The sequence below is a fragment of the Bombina bombina genome, chromosome 11 (genome assembly GCF_027579735.1).
Source record: "Bombina bombina isolate aBomBom1 chromosome 11, aBomBom1.pri, whole genome shotgun sequence".
NCBI lineage: Eukaryota > Metazoa > Chordata > Amphibia > Anura > Bombinatoridae > Bombina > Bombina bombina.
In genome coordinates this window covers 62385259-62405855 of record NC_069509.1, presented here as the reverse complement: position 1 = coordinate 62405855, position 20597 = coordinate 62385259, and the positions used below count along the sequence as shown (strand labels likewise).

At 38.8% G+C, this 20597-nt stretch overlaps 1 protein-coding gene across 1 annotated transcript in view; it reads right to left on the bottom strand.

Annotated features, from left to right (window-relative positions):
• Positions 1-20597, bottom strand: part of MEIOB (meiosis specific with OB-fold) — a 200233-nt gene that overhangs the window by 114745 nt on the left and 64891 nt on the right. The window contains exons 4-5 of the mRNA XM_053694201.1: positions 20224-20296; positions 18527-18722 (exon numbers count right to left, since the gene is read on the bottom strand). Coding sequence (XP_053550176.1) covers positions 18527-18722; positions 20224-20296 — 269 coding nt within the window. The remainder of the gene's footprint in view (positions 1-18526; positions 18723-20223; positions 20297-20597) is intronic.

The window sequence follows — 20597 nt, the reverse complement described above, 5'->3', positions numbered from 1 at the left end:
TATTACAAAACCCCCACTAAAATTACAAAAAATAAAAAAACACTAAGATTACAAAAATAAAAAACCAAATTATCCAAAATAATAAAAATTACACCTAATCTAATAGCCCTATAAAAACAAAAAAGCCCCCCAAAATAAAAACACTCTAACTTGGAGATTTTTCCTAAATTATTATACTTAATGCAAAATCTTTCAAGTATGCTTAAAAGGAAAGAGATAAATATATTTAAACATAAATGTACTCAATTTCTGTGGGGAGGGAAACGGAAAGCCATTGCTATAAAAACATTGTCCCTCTTTAGGACTGATGGAGGCCTAGCTCTTCCAGACATTGAAGTATACAACTTGGTGTGTATTGCGAAGATATCATTAGACTGGATAGCTGGAGCTGATTATTACGTAACACAAGCTATGGAGGAAAATGTAATTCAGCCATACTCATTGAAAGTGCTTTTACATTACCCTTTCAATAAATGGCCCTGCAAAATTAAACAATGGCTAGTTATTAGCAACGTGATCTTTGCCTGGCAAAAATTGCTTAAAATGATCCACATTGATTATAGATTCTCCAAGTTCCTGCCTATTATGGGTAACCCCAATTTTCCACCGGCCTTAAAATCAAATATTTTAAGAGAATGGGCCCTAAAGGGATTAATGTATATATTTCAACTTAGAGATCCTAGGTCAGGGAGATGTAAGTCGTTTATGGAGGTAAAACAGGAATTTGGGATAGCAAACAGAGAATTCTTTGCCTTTTTACAGGGACGACATTATATTCAGACATTTGCCTATGAGGATGTAGAGGAGGATACTTGGCGTAGTTTAAAGCCAATACTTAACCTCTTTAGAGCGGGCAAATATTCAATATCACTATTATACAAAACAATTATGCATTTCCTAGGGCAAGCAAAGGTCCAAAAAATTGCACAGATATAGCAGGTTACAACAGAGGTTATACAGAGGAGCTTTAGATTATTAGACTCTGCAATTCTCTCCACTTCTTGGAGAGAATCTCTTACTAAACTTATAAATAGGGCCTATGTTGCCCCAAAAGTTAAAGCTCGCTGGGATAAAACAAGAGCTTTCTGCCATAAGTGTAAGGCAGCAGAAGAAGACATTTTCATTGTTTTTGGGGGTGCTTTAAAATAAAGAAATTCTGGTATAAAATTAATCATTGGCTAAATAAGATTAACCAAAACTATATACAAATAACGGCCAACCATGTTTTTTTCTTACTAGATGGACAAAAGGAAGGTCAATGTCTAAACCCTCGTCAATTTAACGCTACAATTATGGTAGGCAGATTGCTGATTTTAAAATATTGGAAATCAAACAAAGCACCAAATTTGACAGAATTCCTAGTGAAACTTAAAAATCAGTTAATCATGGAACAAATGGACACCTCAATAAGCTCAGAAACTCAAATCCAACGTTTTTTCTATAAATGGAAGACTGTTATATTAAGATACCCCAAGGAGACCCAATCACAGCTTATTGCACCCTTTCGAGCTACTATGTACCTTGAGCTTGCTATAGCGAATAACGTATTCCATTTGGTTATTTGTTAGTTTTATTTCATTTAAAAGAACCCATCAGTGTAATAAGGAAGTGTTTGAGTTATATGGTTTCTGAACTACGGTCCAAGGAGGACAAGGTGGATATATAATTACATACGGCTTGATTTAGAGTTTTGTCGGTAACGACCCGCGTAGCTAACGCATGCTTTTTCCCCCCCGCACCTTTTAAATACCGCTGGTATTTAGAGTTCACAGAATGGCTGCGTTTTCAGTGCGTTGTCAGGATAGGTAAAGTCCAGAGTAAGACCCAAATGCTAGAATGAAGGTAATAACACCCTAGCACAGTGAGTATATACCAGGACCTGACCCTGCGACAGCTATAGTATAAAATACTCACAGAGATAGGCTGGAAGATGACACAGCAGGGTCAGGAGAAGAAACTTCAAGTAGATAGGGTTAATCAAGAGAGTTGTCTAGTAAGCAATGTCCGGCAACGTGTAATCAGGCAGGTAGAGGTTAACCAATAGAGTAATCCAACAAGCAATGTCCAGCAACGTGTAATCAGGCAGGTAGGGGTTAAGCAATAGAGTAATCCAACAAGCAATGTCCAGCAACGTGTAATCAGGCAGGTAGGGGTTAAGCAATAGAGTAATCCAACAAGCAAAGTCCAGCAACGTGTAATCAGGCAGGTAGGGGTTAAGCAATAGAGTAATCCAACAAGCAATGTCCAGCAACGTGTAATCAGGCAGGTAGGGGTTAAGCAAAAGAGTAATCCAACAAGCAAAGTCCAGCAACAAGGGATCAGGCAGATAGGGGTTCAGGATTCAGAATATACGATAAGCACAGGTTCAGAAATATGATATGAGATACTCACAAGCCAACGTGTGAAAAACAAACAGGCACCGGAGGAGAGAAGACGCCGGAATAAGAAGCCATTCTGACGTCAGAGGAGAGGGACGGCTTCAGTCAAGTTGCTAGGCAACGAAGTGTAGCGCAACAGCGCTGAAGAAATCCGGAAGGGAAAAGAGCGATCAGCTGAGCGATCGCGACAGTGCCCCCTCCTCAAGGACCCCTCCGAGGAGCACGAGCAGGCTTCGAAGGATTCCGAACGTGGAACTGTTTGATCAGGGCAGAGGCGCGGATATGAGAAGCAGGTTCCCAGGAACGTTCAGTAATGGGATAGCCCTTCCAATGAACCAAATAGTATAAACGATTACCTCGTAATTTGGAATCAAGAATATGACTGATCTCGAATTCAGAGGTACCATCCACAAGAAACGGAGAGGGAGTTTTCTGTCTGGTGGAAAACCGATTAGAGACTGCTGGTTTAAGAAGAGACACATGAAATACAGGATGAATCTTCAGGTTGTCTGGTAAAGCCACCTTGTAAGCAGTAGAACAAACCTTGGAAACAATTCTAAACGGTCCTATGTATTTAGGACCCAATTTAGCACAAGGTTGCTTAAGACGAATGAATCTGGTTGATATCCAAACTTTGTCTCCAGTGCGAAATGAAGGTGCCTTACGGCGTCTGCGATCAGCAAATCGCTTATACTTTAGAGAAGAGAGGAGAAGAATTTCCCGAATCTTCTTCCAGTGTTTACAGAGATTCTTCACAGTTCGATCTGCTTCAGGAACACCAGAAACCCCAGAAGACATAGGAAAAGTTCTAGGCTCGAATCCATAAGCTGCCTTAAAGGGAGAAGTCTGTAAAGAAGAATTGAGACGAGAATTGAAAGCAAGTTCAGCCAAAGGAAGAAGTTGAGACCAATTGGAATGCTGATGGTTAACATAATGTCTGAGATAAGATTCAAGAGATTGGTTAACTCGTTCAGTTTGACCGTTGGATTGAGGATGATGGGCAGTAGATAGAGATATGGTAACTCCAAATTGTTTGCATAGAGATTTCCAAAATCTTGAGACAAATTGAACTCCTCGATCAGAAACAATGTCCAAAGGAAAACCATGTAATCTGGTGATATGGAGAATAAACAGGTCAGCGAGTTTCCGGGCAGATGGTAGGCCAGTTAAAGGAACAAAATGTGCTGTTTTGGAAAATCTGTCTACCACAACCCATATGGTCTTGTTTCCGGCAGAATTAGGAAGATCAGTAATAAAGTCCATGGAAACATGAGACCAGGGGTAATATGGAACCGGTAAAGGTTGTAAGAGTCCAAAAGGTAAACCAGAAGACTGTTTATTAGATGTACAGGAATTACAGGCTGCAACATAATCTTTGACATCTTTGTTCATAGAAGGCCACCAGACATGTTGTTTGAGTCTCCATAATGTATTACGTACTCCAGGATGTCCTGACAAAATATTATCATGAGCCCACCGAAGAAGTTTAAGGCGGTATTCTGCAGGTACAAACAAGATTCCAGGTGGTATGTTATAGGAGGAAGGAATGGAGCCTTGAGCAGACTGTAGAGCTTGAAAAGGAAAAGTAGACAACTGAGCTAGAACTTTAGCAGGCTGGAGAATGGGTTCAGAATCCAACAATGTAGAATCAGAAGTTTGAAATTGTCTGGATAAAGCATCCGCTTTACAGTTCTTAGAACCAGGAATATAAGAGAGGACAAAATTAAATCTGGAAAAGAACAGAGCCCACCGAGCTTGACGTGAATTGAGGCGTTTGGCAGTATGAAGATACAGAAGATTTTTATGATCCGTAAGTATAAGGAATGGCTGAACCGTGCCTTCAAGCAGATGTCTCCATTCTTCCAAGGCCATCTTAATCGCTAACAATTCTTTGTTACCGACGTCATAATTCAATTCTGAAGTATTAAACTTCTTGGAGAAGAACCCCACAGGAAGGATTTTGCTAGTGATGGGATTTCGTTGAGAGAGCACAGCCCCGGCAGCGATCAGAGAAGCATCTACTTCAACGATGAATTGGAGACTCGGAACTGGATGGCAAAGAACGGGGGCCGAAGTAAACGCAGATTTCAGAGTCTCAAAGGCCTGTAAGGCTTTATCAGACCAATGTTTGCAATCCTGACCCTTCTTAGTAAGAGCAGTAAGAGGTGCCGATATGTTAGCAAAGTCTTTTATAAATTTACGGTAGTAATTGGCAAACCCTAGAAACCTCTGAAGAGATTTTAGGGAAGTTGGTCTAGGCCAATCTATAATAGCCGACAGTTTGTCAGAATCCATCTCAAATCCAGACGGAGAAATGATGTAACCCAAAAAATGAATAGATTCTTGATGAAAAGAGCACTTTTCAAGCTTGGCAAATAGAGAATTTTCACGTAATCTCTGGAGTACTAGTTTAACGTGATGAACGTGATCCTGCAAAGTCCGAGAATAAATCAAAATATCATCAAGATAGATAATGACGAATTGATTAAGATAGTCTCTGAATATTTCATTAACAAAATGCTGAAAAACAGCAGGGGCATTGCATAACCCAAAAGGCATAACTAAATATTCATAGTGTCCAAATCTTGTGTTGAAGGCTGTTTTCCACTCATCCCCTTTTCGAATCCTGACCAAATTGTATGCCCCACGAAGATCCAATTTGGTAAAAATGGAAGCACCCTGGAGACGATCAAACAATTCAGGAATGAGAGGAAGGGGATAACAATTCTTGATAGTTATCTGATTAAGAGCACGATAGTCAATGCAAGGACGTAGACCTCCATCTTTCTTTTCAACAAAGAAGAAACCTGCTCCTACCGGAGAGGAAGAAGGGCGAATAAACCCTCGGGCCAAATTATCCTTGATGTAGTCTTCGAGAGAAACATTTTCTTGACAGGAAAGTGGGTATGTTTTACCCTTTGGAAGAGGTGCTCCAGGTAATAAATCAATGGGACAATCAAAGTCCCGATGTGGAGGTAATACTTCAGCATCCTTCTTAGAAAAGACATCACAAAAAGAATGGTATTGTACAGGCAAAGAATCAGGGATGTCCAAAACTGCCACAACAGTACTAGAAGGTTTGGGAGAATTCTGTAAACATTTTTGGAAACAAGAGGATCCCCAGGTAACAAGTTCCCCTTTTGACCAGGAGAAAACCGGATCATGAAGTTGTAGCCATGGAAGTCCCAAAATTAAAGGAAACTGAGGAGAAGAGATGATGTCAAAACAGATGGACTCAGAATGAAGTACTCCTACAGACATCTGAAGTGGTATAGTAGAATATTGAATGATTCCTGAACCTAAAGGTTGACCACTGATAGTAGTGACCTTAATTACTTGGTTCTTGGAAAGCAAAGGAATCCGAAGGGAATTAACAAAATCCGAATCCATAAACATTCCAGCAGCTCCAGAATCTATGAGTGCTTGAGCCTGAAACTTGGTGTTGCCAAAACGGAAGGTGACTGGAACAAACAGCTTGGGATTGAGGGTAGGAAAGGATTTTTGGCTTAACTCAGTCCCTCTTTCTGGAGTTAAGCCCTGACTTTTACTGGACGGGTTGGACAATCTTTTAACATATGTCCCTTAATACCACAATATAGACATAGTCCAAGATTACGCCTTCTGAGACGTTCAGCTTCAGATAATTTAATTGCACCAACCTCCATGGGTTCACTAGATTCAGAGATAGAAGAATTCGGAGCAAGAAGGTTAGGCGAACGAGACAAAGGACGGAAATTGGATTTTAAAAAGGATCTTCTGTTACGGTCACGTTCATGGAGACGCTCAGAGTAACGAGCATCTAACTTGATACATAGATTGATGAGTTCTTCTAGAGAATCAGGAAGATCTCTATAAACTAGTTCGTCTTTTAAACGATCACAAAGACCTTTACGAAATGCTGCACGCAGGGCCCCATGATTCCACATAGTTTCAGCAGCTAAAGTCCGAAATTCTATAGCGTATTGTGCTACAGAAAGAGAACCCTGCCTTAAATCTAAAAGTCCTGCTTCGGCAGCTGCAGACCTTCCAGGTTTATCGAACACGGAAGAAAATATGGATACAAAAGTGTCAATATCATGAAGCAAAGGATCATCCTTTTCCAACAATGGAGAAACCCAAGCCAAGGCTTTACCTTTCATAAGAGAAATCAAAAAGGTGATCTTGGAAGAAGAGGAAACAAACATCAGAGGATTATTTCTGAAATGTAGGCGGCACTGATTAAGGAATCCTCGACAGTCATCCGGGTTGCCATCATATTTATCAGGTAGCGGAATTCTGGGTACTAACTGTTCAGCAGGATGTGGCGGATTATATGTAGGATTAGAACTAGCCGCAGGAACAACAGGAGTTACAGGGACTTGTGAAGGCGGAGTGAGGTTATGCAAAAGAGCAGTAATTTGATCCAATTTAGAGTCCAACGATTGCAGGTGTGCGGAGTGGGTGCCAAGTAGCTGTCCTTGTAGAGCCACAGCTCTGGATAACTCACCAGGGTCCATTTTATGGCCTGTTTGTAATGTCAGGATAGGTAAAGTCCAGAGTAAGACCCAAATGCTAGAATGAAGGTAATAACACCCTAGCACAGTGAGTATATACCAGGACCTGACCCTGCGACAGCTATAGTATAAAATACTCACAGAGATAGGCTGGAAGATGACACAGCAGGGTCAGGAGAAGAAACTTCAAGTAGATAGGGTTAATCAAGAGAGTTGTCTAGTAAGCAATGTCCGGCAACGTGTAATCAGGCAGGTAGAGGTTAACCAATAGAGTAATCCAACAAGCAATGTCCAGCAACGTGTAATCAGGCAGGTAGGGGTTAAGCAATAGAGTAATCCAACAAGCAATGTCCAGCAACGTGTAATCAGGCAGGTAGGGGTTAAGCAATAGAGTAATCCAACAAGCAAAGTCCAGCAACGTGTAATCAGGCAGGTAGGGGTTAAGCAATAGAGTAATCCAACAAGCAATGTCCAGCAACGTGTAATCAGGCAGGTAGGGGTTAAGCAAAAGAGTAATCCAACAAGCAAAGTCCAGCAACAAGGGATCAGGCAGATAGGGGTTCAGGATTCAGAATATACGATAAGCACAGGTTCAGAAATATGATATGAGATACTCACAAGCCAACGTGTGAAAAACAAACAGGCACCGGAGGAGAGAAGACGCTGGAATAAGAAGCCATTCTGACGTCAGAGGAGAGGGACGGCTTCAGTCAAGTTGCTAGGCAACGAAGTGTAGCGCAACAGCGCTAAAGAAATCCGGAAGGGAAAAGAGCGATCAGCTGAGCGATCGCGACATGCGTTAGGCTCCAAAAAAGGAGCGTAGAGCATAATTTACCGCCACTGCAACTCTCGATACCAGCGGTGCTTACGGACGCGGCCAGCTTCAAAAACGTGCTCGTGCACGATTCCCCCATAGGAAACAATGGGGCAGTTTGAGCTGAAAAAAAAACTAACACCTGCAAAAAAGCAGCGTTAAGCTCCTAACGCAGCCCCATTGTTTCCTATGGGGAAACACTTCCTAAGTCTGCACCTTACACCCTAACATGTACCCCAAGTCTAAACACCCCTAACCTTACACTTATTAACCTCTAATCTGCCGCCACCGCTATCGCTGACCCCTGCATATTATTATTAACCCCTAATCTGCCGCTCCGTACACCGCCGCAACCTACGTTATCCCTATGAACCCCTAATCTGCTGCCCATAACACCGCCGACCCCTATATTATATTTATTAACCCTTAATCTGCCCCCCACAACGTCGCCTCCACCTACCTACAATTATTAACCCCTAATCTGCCGACCGGACCTCACCGCTACTATAATAAATGTATTAACCCCTAATCCGCCTCACTAACCCTATAATAAATAGTATTAACCCCTAATCTGCCCTCCCTAACATCGCCGACACCTAACTTCAAGTATTAACCCCTAATCTGCCGACCGGACCTCACCGCTACTCTAATAAATTTTTTAACCCCTAAAGCTAAGTCTAACCCTAACACCCCCCTAAATTAAATATAATTTAAATCTAACGAAATAAATTAACTCTTATTAAATAAATTATTCCTATTTAAAGCTAAATACTTACCTGTAAAATAAACCCTAATGTAGCTACAATATAAATAATAATTATATTGTAGCTATTTTAGGATTTATATCTATTTTACAGGCAACTTTGTATTTATTTTAACCAGGTACAATAGTTAAGAACTATTTAATAGCTACCTAGTTAAAATAATTACAAAATTACCTGTAAAATAAATCCTAACCTAAGTTACAATTAAATCTAACACTACACTATCAATAAATTAATTAAATAAAATACCTACAATTATCTACAATTAAACCTAACACTACACTATCAATAAATAAATTAAATAAAATACCTACAAATAAATACAATTAAATAAACTAACTAAAGTACAAAAAAAATAAAAAAAATAATTAAACATAAAAAAAATATTACAACAATTTTAAGCTAATTACACCTACTCTAAGCCCCCTAATAAAATAACAAAGCCCCCCAAAATAAAAAAATGCCCTACCCTATTCTAAAATTAAAATAGAAAAGCTCTTTTACCTTACCAGCCCTTAAAAGGGCCTTTTGCGGGGCATGCCCCAAAGAATTCAGCTCTTTTGCCTGTAAAAAAAAAATACAATACCCCCCCAACATTACAACCCACCACCCATATACCCCTAATCTAACCCAAACCCCCCTTAAATAAACCTAACACTAAGCCCCTGAAGATCTTCCTACCTTGTCTTCACCATGCCAGGTATCACCGATCGCTCCAGGCTCCGAAATCTTCATCCAAGCCCAAGCGGGGGCTGGAGATCCATCATCCGGCTGAAGTCTTCTATCAAGCGACGGCTGAAGAGGTCCAGAAGAGGCTCCAAAGTCTTCATGCTATCCGGGCAGAAGAGTAGATCCGGACCGGCAACCATCTTCTTCCAAGCGGTGACAAGCGGCTCCATGTTAAAGACCTCCGGCGCGGATCCATCCTCTTCTTGTGACGTCCTAAGTCCGAATGAAGGTTCCTTTAAATGACGTCATCCAAGATGGCGTCCCTCGAATTCCGATTGGCTGATAGGATTCTATCAGCCAATCAGAATTAAGGTAGGAAAAATCTGATTGGCTGATGGAATCAGCCAATCAGATTCAAGTTCAATCCGATTGGCTGATCCAATCAGCCAATCAGATTGAGCTCGCATTCTATTGGCTGATCGGAACAGCCAATAGGATGCAAGTTCAATCTGATTGGCTGATTCAATCAGCCAATCAGATTTTCCCTACCTTAATTCCGATTGGCTGATAGAATCCTATCAGCCAATCGGAATTCGAGGGATGCCATCTTGGATGACGTCATTTAAAGGAACCTTCATTCAGACTTAGGACGTCGCAAGAAGAGGATGGATCCGCGCCGGAGGTCTTCAACATGGAGCCGCTTGTCACTGCTTGGAAGAAGATGGTTGCCGGTCCGGATCTACTCTTCTGCCCGGATAGCATGAAGACTTTGGAGCCTCTTCTGGACCTCTTCAGCGTTGCTTGATAGAAGACTTCAGCCGGATGATGGATCTCTAGCCCCCGCTTGGGCTTGGATGAAGATTTCGGAGCCTGGAGCGATCGGTGATACCTGGCATGGTGAAGACAAGGTAGGAAGATCTTCAGGGGCTTAGTGTTAGGTTTATTTAAGGGGGGTTTGGGTTAGATTAGGGATATGTGGGTGGTGGGTTGTAATGTTGGGGGGGGGGGTATTGTATGTTTTTTTTTTACAGGCAAAAGAGCTGAATTCTTTGGGGTATGCCCCGCAAAAGGCCCTTTTAAGGGCTGGTAAGGTAAAAGAGCTTTTCTATTTTAATTTTAGAATAGGGTAGGGCATTTTTTTTATTTTGGGGGGCTTTGTTATTTTATTAGGGGGCTTAGAGTAGGTGTAATTAGCTTAAAATTGTTGTAATATTTTTATTATGTTTGTAATTAATTTTTTTATTTTTTGTAACTTAGCTTTTTTTATTTTTTGTACTTTAGTTAGTTTATTTAATTGTATTTATTTGTAGGTATTTTATTTAATTTATTTATTGATAGTGTAGTGTTAGGTTTAATTGTAGATAATTGTAGGTATTTTATTTAATTAATTTATTGATAGTGTAGTGTTAGGTTTAATTGTAACTTAGGTTAGGATTTATTTTACAGGTAATTTTGTAATTATTTTAACTAGGTAGCTATTAAATAGTTATTAACTATTTAATAGCTATTGTACCTGGTTAAAATAAATACAAAGTTGCCTGTAAAATAAATATAAACCCTAAAATAGCTACAATATAATTATAATTTATATTGTAGCTATATTAGGGTTTATTTTACAGGTAAGTATTTAGCTTTAAATAGGAATAATTTATTTAATAAGAGTTAATTTATTTCGTTAGATTTAAATTATATTTAACTTAGGGGGGGTGTTAGGGTTAGACTTAGCTTTAGGGGTTAATAAATTTATTAGAGTAGCGGTGAGGTCCGGTCGGCAGATTAGGGGTTAATACTTGAAGTTAGGTGTTGGCGATGTTAGGGAGGGCAGATTAGGGGTTAATACTATTTATTATAGGGTTATTGAGGCGGGAGTGAGGCGGATTAGGGGTTAATACATTTATTATAGTGGCGGTGAGGTCCGGTCGGCAGATTAGGGGTTAATAATTGTAGGTAGGTGGAGGCGACGTTGGGGGCGGCAGATTAGGGGTTAATAAATATAATATAGGGGTCGGCGGTGTTAGGGGCAGCAGATTAGGGGTACATAGGGATAACGTAGGTGGCGGCGGTGTGCGGACGGCAGATTAGGGGTTAAAAAATTTTAATAGAGAGGCGGCGATGTGGGGGGACCTCGGTTTAGGGGTACATAGGTAGTTTATGGGTGTTAGTGTACTTTAGAGCACAGTAGTTAAGAGCTTTATGAACCGGCGTTAGCCCAGAAAGCTCTTAACTCCTGACTTTTTTCTGCGGCTGGAGTTTTGTTGTTAGATTTCTAACGCTCACTTCAGCCACGACTCTAAATACCGGCGTTAGAAAGATCCCATTGAAAAGATAGGATACGCAATTGACGTAAGGGGATCTGCGGTATGGAAAAGTCGCGGCTGGAAAGTGAGCGTTAGACCCTTTCCTGACTGACTCCAAATACCAGCAGGCGGTAAAAACCAGCGTTAGGAGCCTCTAACGCTGGTTTTGACGGCTACCGCCAAACTCTAAATCTAGGCGATAATGTTTCTATACACTGTTGTAATTCTGTTTCCTTATTTGTCCTGCTTGATTTGCAAAGACACCCTGCGAGGTAAAATGGAAATGTGAATACAAATTGCTTAAAAGGAAATGAAACCCACATTTTTTCTTTCATGATTCAGATAGAGAATACAATTTTAAACAACTTTATAATTTACTTCTATTATCTTATTTGTTTTATTTTCTTGGTATCATTTGTTGAAGGAGCAGCAGTGAACTAATGGTTTCTAACTGAACACATGAGTGAGCCAATGGCAATCAGTATATATATTCAGCCACCAATCAGCAGCTAGAATCTAGGTTCTCTGCTGCTCCGGAGTTTGCCTAGATAAACCTTTCAGCAAAGGACAACAAGTGAAGGAAGCAAATTAAACAATAGAAGTAAATTGGAAAGTTGTTTAAAATTGTATTCTCTATCTGAATCATGAAAGAAATTTTTTGTGTTTCATGTCCCTTTAACTCATTTACACTGATGGTCTGTAAATAAAGATATATAAAAAAACACTCTAACTTAACAATAAACTACCAATAGCCCTTAAAAGGGCCTTTTGTAGGGCATTGCCCTAAGTTAAACAACTCTTTACATTAAAAAATTACAAAATCCCCTAAAAGTAAAAAACCCCCACCTAACCAACCCCCTAAAATAAAAAACCTAAGTCTAAAAAAATCCTAAACTACCCATTGCCCCTAAAGGGCATTTGTATGGGCATTACCCTTAAAGGGATATTAAACACTTTGAGATAGTAATATAAAATGATAAACAGTATATATAAAAAAAACTCAATGCACTTTCATTATTTATGTTGTCCCCTTTTCCTGTAACTCCATTCTGAAATTGTGAGCTTTTTAGTTCCTGTTAGAAAAGGAGGAGCAGAGCACTGTTATATTCCTCACAGCCATTGGCTGCTCACTCTAGTGACTTATTTATAACTGTCCCTAATTGGCCACAGCAGAGAAGGTAACTTAAGTTAGAACATGGCAACTCCCATTGTTTTATAGGCACTACAACTTTACACTTATTTTGTCAATATTTAAACAGTGTGAGCTCTTAAAAACAGAAAGCTTACTACTGTTGAAACAGACTACCGTGAGAAGCGGATTTACAAGTGGTTGTATGGTGAAAAGACGACACTCTTGACACCAGTAGCGGTGAATCTTCTGTGACAACACTACCACTAACAGTAAAACCAGTGTTCCACCCATGTACAAGAGACAAACATACGGGTAGATTACGAGTTTTGCGCTAAACAGGGTGCGAAACTAACGACAAAAAAGTTCAGTTTTTTCCCTATCTATATGGTGGCGTTAAGCTCCATACCGCACAAAAGCCAAGGGCTGGTTTAACGTGCTCGTGCACGCTTTTCCCCATAGACATCAATGGGGAGAGAGTGTTACAAAAAAATCTAACACCTGAAGTGCGGAATGAAAAATCTCTGTAACGCAACCCCATTGATGTCTATGGGGGAAAAAAAGGTTACCTTTAGACCTAACACCCTAACATAAACCCCTAGTCTAAACACCCCTAATATACCGCCCCCCGACATCACCTAAATAAAGTTATTAACCCCTATTCTGCCACTCTCCGACATCGCCGACACTTTAATAAAGTTATTAACCCTATTCCGCCGCTCCCCAACATCGTTGGCACTATATAATAAAGTTATTAACCCCTATTCTGCCGCTCCCCGACATCGCTGACACTATAATAAAGCAATTAACCCCTTAAGTCGTCGCTCCCCGACATCGCCAACACTATAATAAAGTTATTAACCTCTAAACATCCGGCCTCCCACATCACCGCCACTAAATAAACCTATTTACCCCTAAACCCTCCTCTTTATACAGTACACTGAAGTTGAATGCAACGTAGCCATTTCAAAATTCCTATTGGCTGATTTGATTTTTCAAATTCAAATCAGCCAATTGGATGAGAGCTACTGAAATCCTATTGGCTGTTTAAATCAGCCAATAGGATTTCAGTAGCTCTCAAATCAAATCAGCCAATAGAAATGCAAGGTATGCCATTTTTAAACGGCTACCTTGCATTCAACTTCAGTGCAAGGCGGTGACCGTATGAAGAGGACGCTCCGCGCAGGATGTCTTCGGCTTCAAGGATGGCTCCGCGCCACTGGGATGAAGATAGAAGACGCCCCTGGGATGGATGAAGATATCGCTGCAGAGGCGTGAAATACATCAGTTGCCGGGGTTTCAGAGAGGAGGTAATTTGATAATTGTATTTCTTACTTGCCGTGGCAAGAGTTACGGGGTTAGGCTTTCCCAGAATTGACCTCCAGGAAACCTGCATACTGGGACTACAGCACTTCAGGGATTTTCATATGAAAACAAATGCGGTGAGTGTTTCACTCCTTGTTTTTTTTATAGGGCTATTAGATTAGGTGTAATTGTTATTATTTTTGATAATTTCTTTATTATTATTTGTAAGCTTAGTGTTGATAAATACACATAGCCATAGGGTCATTAGCCATCCCATAAAACTAATGGAAGCTGTTAACCCCTAGTCTCCTCACATACAAATACTGCCTGCATAATGCCCCAAATGAATCCTCCCTAAAGGATTATAATGTCCCATAACAGTTAATGCAGGATTGAATTCGATAGTGCAAGTCTCCAGTACCTATAAGACAAAAGCACATATCTGGAAAATCTGGCTATCTGGCAAAAAGAAAACTCACAAGGAGTGAAAGGAAACATACTCCTTACAGAGACCTGTAGAAAAAGAAAGAGCAAAGTAACCAACTCTGGCTTTTTATACCAAGGGCAGCATATATGTTAGAAAACAAAGCAAGGACCACCTCACCACTACTCTTACTCAAGATATTGATGTGGACACAGCTAAACCCAAATCCTTGCTTGCAGGGAAAAGTACCCATAAAAGGTATAAAATCTTCAGATACCAACTTCACGTCCTCCGTTGACAGAGGCAAAGAGAATGATTGGGGGTTATGGGTAAAGGAAGTGACACTTAACAGCTTTGCTGAGTGCTCTTTGCCTCCTCCTGCTGGCCAGGAGTGAATATCCCACTAGTAATTGGAATGACATCATGGACTCCCCATGTCTTAGGAAAGAAATAGCAAATTCCAATGACCCCTTATAGGATAAGGTTGGAATAGTTGGATAAGTATGCCTAACATAATTAAGCAATCATTGCAACGTTGTGCTGGAAGACAAACTGAGATAGTTTTGCAGAGCATGCACATTGAGTGAGAAAACAAATGATCTGAGGATCTTCCCTCTAAAAGGTCAGATTGGACAGAAGTAGGGACAGTTATATTTAACTCCATTAGAAAATAAAATGTAAAAGACACACAAAAAAGGATAAAACTCCACAAAGTGTTAAAGTTAAAGCAAACATCTGTATTAGAAGTTTGTGTACTAATAGATGTGTCCCCAAGCTATGCTGTACAGTTCAAATGTAACTACTTATAGCCTGTGGGCTATGTGAATGCACAACACCCACTCTACTGTGCTTACCCAGCAGCAGTCAGTCTGGGTCCAGTAGAGAGCCTATCCAGTGCTGTGCAAGCAACAGCGGAGGATCTCTGAAAGAAGTACACCGACATCCCAACAGGAGGAGACTAATGAACTAAGTCCCCACAAAACCTGTGGCAGAATTGTGACCAACTCCCATAAGTAGATATCTTGTCACTACCAAGGGCTCCATACACCCCTCTGTCCTTGTAGTCAGCTCTCTGGGGGATAATGGGTCTCATATAAGTCTGATAACCCCTTTCAATGAAGATCCTGGAACACCTCAATTCTTGTACCCTTTGTAGCAAAAAAATGTAAGATCCCTTATTACGACAAAGCCAACTTCTCCAGGCCAGTCCTACTCTAAATATGTATAGTGAAGCACTACAATATTAGCACTGCTCAAGTTAAATCAATAGGGTTCTTATTCTTGTGCTCATTAAGCTCACCACACAAGTTCAGGTGTACTCGTGACAGTGTACTAGATTTGTATATAAAGCCAGGAAGTCTCATTCTGTTTAAAGAGAGAAGCAGAAATGATTCAGCCCATAAAGGGATAGTATTGTAGTGTTAGGATCAATCAACATTGTGAAACCTTGTAAGTTGGTAACTGGCTAAGCAGAATATGGCAATGTTGTGTGACTAAAATCTTATTGTTAATATAAAAGTATAGGTGATTTTGCAGGCAATTTAAAAATCTTTTGATTATTTGCAAGTGGATGTGCGCCAATACCCCTTGTTTCGTGGATATATAGATATAAAAATATATGGATAGATTGATATGGTAAATGACAAGGTGATGCAAAAAATGCAAACTCTACAAAATTACAGTTTAAAACTATTTTAAAGTATGTAGATCTTGTGAAGTGTAGTGAATAATTTCTCATGCACCAGGAATCCACCTTCCCAATGGAATTTTATATTTCCACAAAATGAATAAATATAATAATATTAGATGATCATCACACATTGCGGGGGATAATAGCTTGACAAAGATGTCATAACTTATTCTTCATCAATAATGATGTTTCTTTAGAGACCGTAATGCTAAGCTTTTTGTGTTCCATAATTTAGGCCCAGCAATTTAAGAACTAATTATTTTAGGAAACACAGAAACCAAAGGAAATGCCTAAATAAACATAACACTATTTAAAGGTATATGAAACAGTGCTCCATTAGAAAAAATGTACTATATGTTAAATCAAAGTAAACATAAAAGAAAACAGAGAGTGTTAAAAAAAAAAAAGCAAACAACTTGTTTTCTTGGAAAATGAGCACTTACAAATTCCACTGCCTATAGTGACATAAGGAAGCTGACATGCTGAGAACTTTAGTTACATTCTGCCACTTCTGAGCATGGACAAGAAACTGACTTCCCATTTCTTTACCATTTACTGAACACTAACGGTCATATTATGAGTGGAGCGACATAGTTTGCGCACGGGCGATATTGGGTTTTCGTGTTCATTTGCGCGCAAGTTAAAAGTAAACGCGATTGTTTGAATGAGTGTAAAGGACTCATTTATTTTTCCCCAGGCCGTATCTAGTCTGAACATTAGACATAACCTATAAGTATCCAGTACTTTCTCTTTATACTACAGTTTCACATAGGTTCTACACTTTTATTCTTTTATGTGTGTTTGTCTTGGGGGTATATTTTAACATTAATATTAAAAGTTAATGTTTATATTGTTGTTTGTGTAACTTTACCTACCTAGTATTTGTATATTCTGTTAGCGAGTGCCCTTATGGTGCTTCTTTCTCACTAGACATATATATTAAGTCACTGGCACTGAGCACCCTCCACATACTTCTTTTGTGGATCAACATTAGTAACATTGTGTCACACACGTTTCTTACTAATATATAGAAATATGTTTTTATGAATAAATAGAACATATTCTTGTATGTGAAGAACATTAGAATGCGAAATATTCATATTTTTATGTTGGGTTAGTGGACTTCAGAATATGTGTTGGGGTTAGCGCGATAGAGGGATGTTAGGTTTTTTTCCCCACTTCTTTTTCTCCATTGACTTATATGGGGGAATAGGTTACGCGCATGCAATATTATTTGTTTTTTTGCGCACAACGGTTAAGCGCGCAAGCGATAACTTTTTACTTTCAACTCATAATAGGAGCGCATCCTGATGCGTAAAAAGTTTACTTCTAGTGCAGTTAACGCTGAACAGGAGTGTTAAATAGTGCTCCACTTTTAATCTGGCGCTAAGCCAGCTCATGTTGCTCTAGAAGATTTATGACATCAAGCTATATATGCCTTTCTGTAGAGACTCCAGCCCCCTTGTCGCGCTTTGACAGGAAGTAATGGACCCTGCACAAATGAAGTAAAAAAAATAAATAAAATGTCAAAACATTTTAAAATTATGAATAATACATACTGCAATGGTTTCTAAGCCACTGTATAAGTATACGTCACTGCTTAGTTTTTTTTTTTTACTACAACAATGAAACATACTGTTTTATATGCCTTTAAATAGAAAATGTTCTACTTTTTTATACTGATACCACAGGAATGTCCAGCCTAAGGCTTGTAGACCACAAATGCTCCTTATCTGCCTCCAGACGTGTCTCCTGGTTTGTAAGCCACAAATGGTAAATGTCTATTGTTGTAAATCAAATTTACTTTATATATTGTAAGTCTGTGTGTATTAGTGGATTTGTTAAACTTATTTTGCTAATTAATGTCTCATTTTTATTTTTGTTTACATATATGTAATTTTCTAAAAGAATAAATCCATTCTTCAGGAACTGATACAGAACAACTCCTCTTTATATTTAAAAGGAGCTACTTATTGGTTCTTTTCTTTCTCGTTAACTTCATTTTTTCTTCTTGTTCTTTTTATCCTTCTTTTCTATATATATATAAATTGTTTCAGTTTCTGTTATTATGTGTGTTCAAACATGTTGCTATTATATTCAATGTCTAATTTCTCAACCGTGGTCCCCAAGTGCCCCCAACAGGACAGGTTTTCATCATAGCTAAACTAGAGCACAGGTGAAATAATCAGCTGATGGGCGAGAGCAGGTTAGTAACCATGGTTACTGATCAGCTGATTACTTCACCTGCACGCTGGTTCAGCTATAATGAAAACCTGGCCTGTTGGGGGTACTTGAGGACCGTGGTTGAGAAACACTGGTGTAGATATTGCTCATTATTGGCATAGGCTCATTTTCTTGATTTATGTTCTTTTTTTGTGTGGAAAAAATGATATATATATATATATATATATATATATATATATATATATATATATATATAAAGAATAGATCCATCAGCTCTGCTAGTAGACAAAATGAAAAATCATATAAAAAGATTTGAACAATCCCACATTATTGTGCTGCTTAGCAAATTAAAACAAAAACATAACGGGTTTATACTCACCGATCTTACTGCTGCAAGAACATTAATAATTTTCCCATTGAGACTTTGCCCATTCGCCACAATGTCACCCAATGAGTAGTAATCTTGTGAGTCTTTGGTAGGAAGATGCAATAGAGACAGGAGAGTGTTGTTCACTTCATATTGGGAGCAAACACTGACTACGGAATGAACTTCGCTAATTAGCAACCTGTAATAACTAGAAGAGTAGTTAACATAATGGTACCTATCAAGACTACATAAAATTAAAGCTGCCATTTAGCTGCATTGCAAAACTGAAGTGTTAATCTTTTTTTCCATCACTTATCCCTCTCTCGAGGTTCTCCAGTTTCACTAAAACTGGTGTAGCATACGGCACCTGAAAGTCTGTTTAAAAAGCAAAGAGGAGAATGTTGGCAAGTGAATTGGCGCTTGTGATGAACTAGACCACAAGTCCTAATTTTTACATTTGTTATCCATTATACAAAACATAAAAGGGTGTGGTGTATAGACTGGCCAGTATACTCACAATTTAGCTCCATAATGAAGATAAACACAGAGGAATTGTTTTTAATATTATATTAGCACATCTAGGCAAGTTCCCCGCTTGGCTGTCTAGTGAGTGGTTTCTGTATTGCTGCAATAATCCTGTTAAGGGATCGCTGTGTTAAAACAGAGATTTTGCATATCTTATTTGCATATCTTACCCAGAATCCTTTTGTGCATTGGTAACAATGTATGTCAAGTTTTACTTGGGAAACGCAAGCAGGGAACTTGCCTAGATGTGCTAATTTTCTATGCTGCAAAAAATTGAATTGATTTACTTTTGAGACATGGAGGATTTTAATCTCAGATTTTTATCTCCACCATAATTTTAATGAATTTTGATTTAACCCTGAAATTAAATTTACCAAAGCCGCAACCAGAAATCTATCTCCTACTGATGAGTTCTAAAAAGAACAAAACAGGCTTTCTAGTGAGTGGTTTCTGTATTGCTGCAATAATCCTTTTAAGGGATCGCTGTGTTAAAACAGTATTTGAAGCAAAAAAACTGAGATTTTGCATATCTTACCCAGAATCCTCTTGTGCATTGGTAACAATGTATGTGGAGTTTTACTGGAGAAACACAAGTGGGGAACTTGCCTAGATGTGTTAATTTTCTATGCAAAAATTTGAATTGATATATATATATATATATATATATATATATATATATATATATATATATATCAATGCTGTGTTGTGATCAGAGTTGCGCAAGCTGTGGCTGTTAGTTTGTCGGCATGAAAACGAGGCTCCATTAAATTCTATGGGGGAAATGCGATTATGCAATCGCAATTATGTGAAGCGCCCTTTTGAGCATAAGGATCCGACTACGAAGTCGTGTTCTTTTTACTTTCAACTTGTAATAAGTGTGCACATTAGCACGTGTGGAAAAAAAAAAATCATGCTTGCGGATTTGTGCTCCAACAGTACACAGTTTGCTTAACCATAACCAGTGCTATATAAACCACATAAACATCAAACCCAAACAATAGAATTATTCGTGATAAATGACAGATAATCATATGTATTATGGCAATGAATGTATTTATAATCGTTATATGTACTCTAAATCAGTTACCTGATACTGTAATCTTGATATATTATGTATTCACCGAACATTCTGACAAATGTGGCTAACTATCTTACATGCAGAGATCATGACAATTTTAATTTACCTCGGTGTTGAAGGATTAAATTTTTCTTCTCGCTCAACATCTTTTGTTTGTACAAGTGGATTTTCAATTCTAACTGAAGGGAAATTAAACAAAATCAATTATTTTTACACTTACATTATCAATACAAATAAAAATGTGTTCAGCACTGTGTAAACCAACCAGAGGGAATGCAATGTAGAAATTAACTGTATATTATGTCATCTGTCTTTTCAGGTCCTTGTAATATATGTTGCATGTGTTTTCATGAAAATATTGGCTTCACATAGCAATTATAACATTTTTGGGAATGAAAATGTTAGGGAATTAGTCATACATCTGCTTGACCCCTTTGTGGCGGAATAATAGTGTTTAAATCGTAACGAAGTTCTGATGCA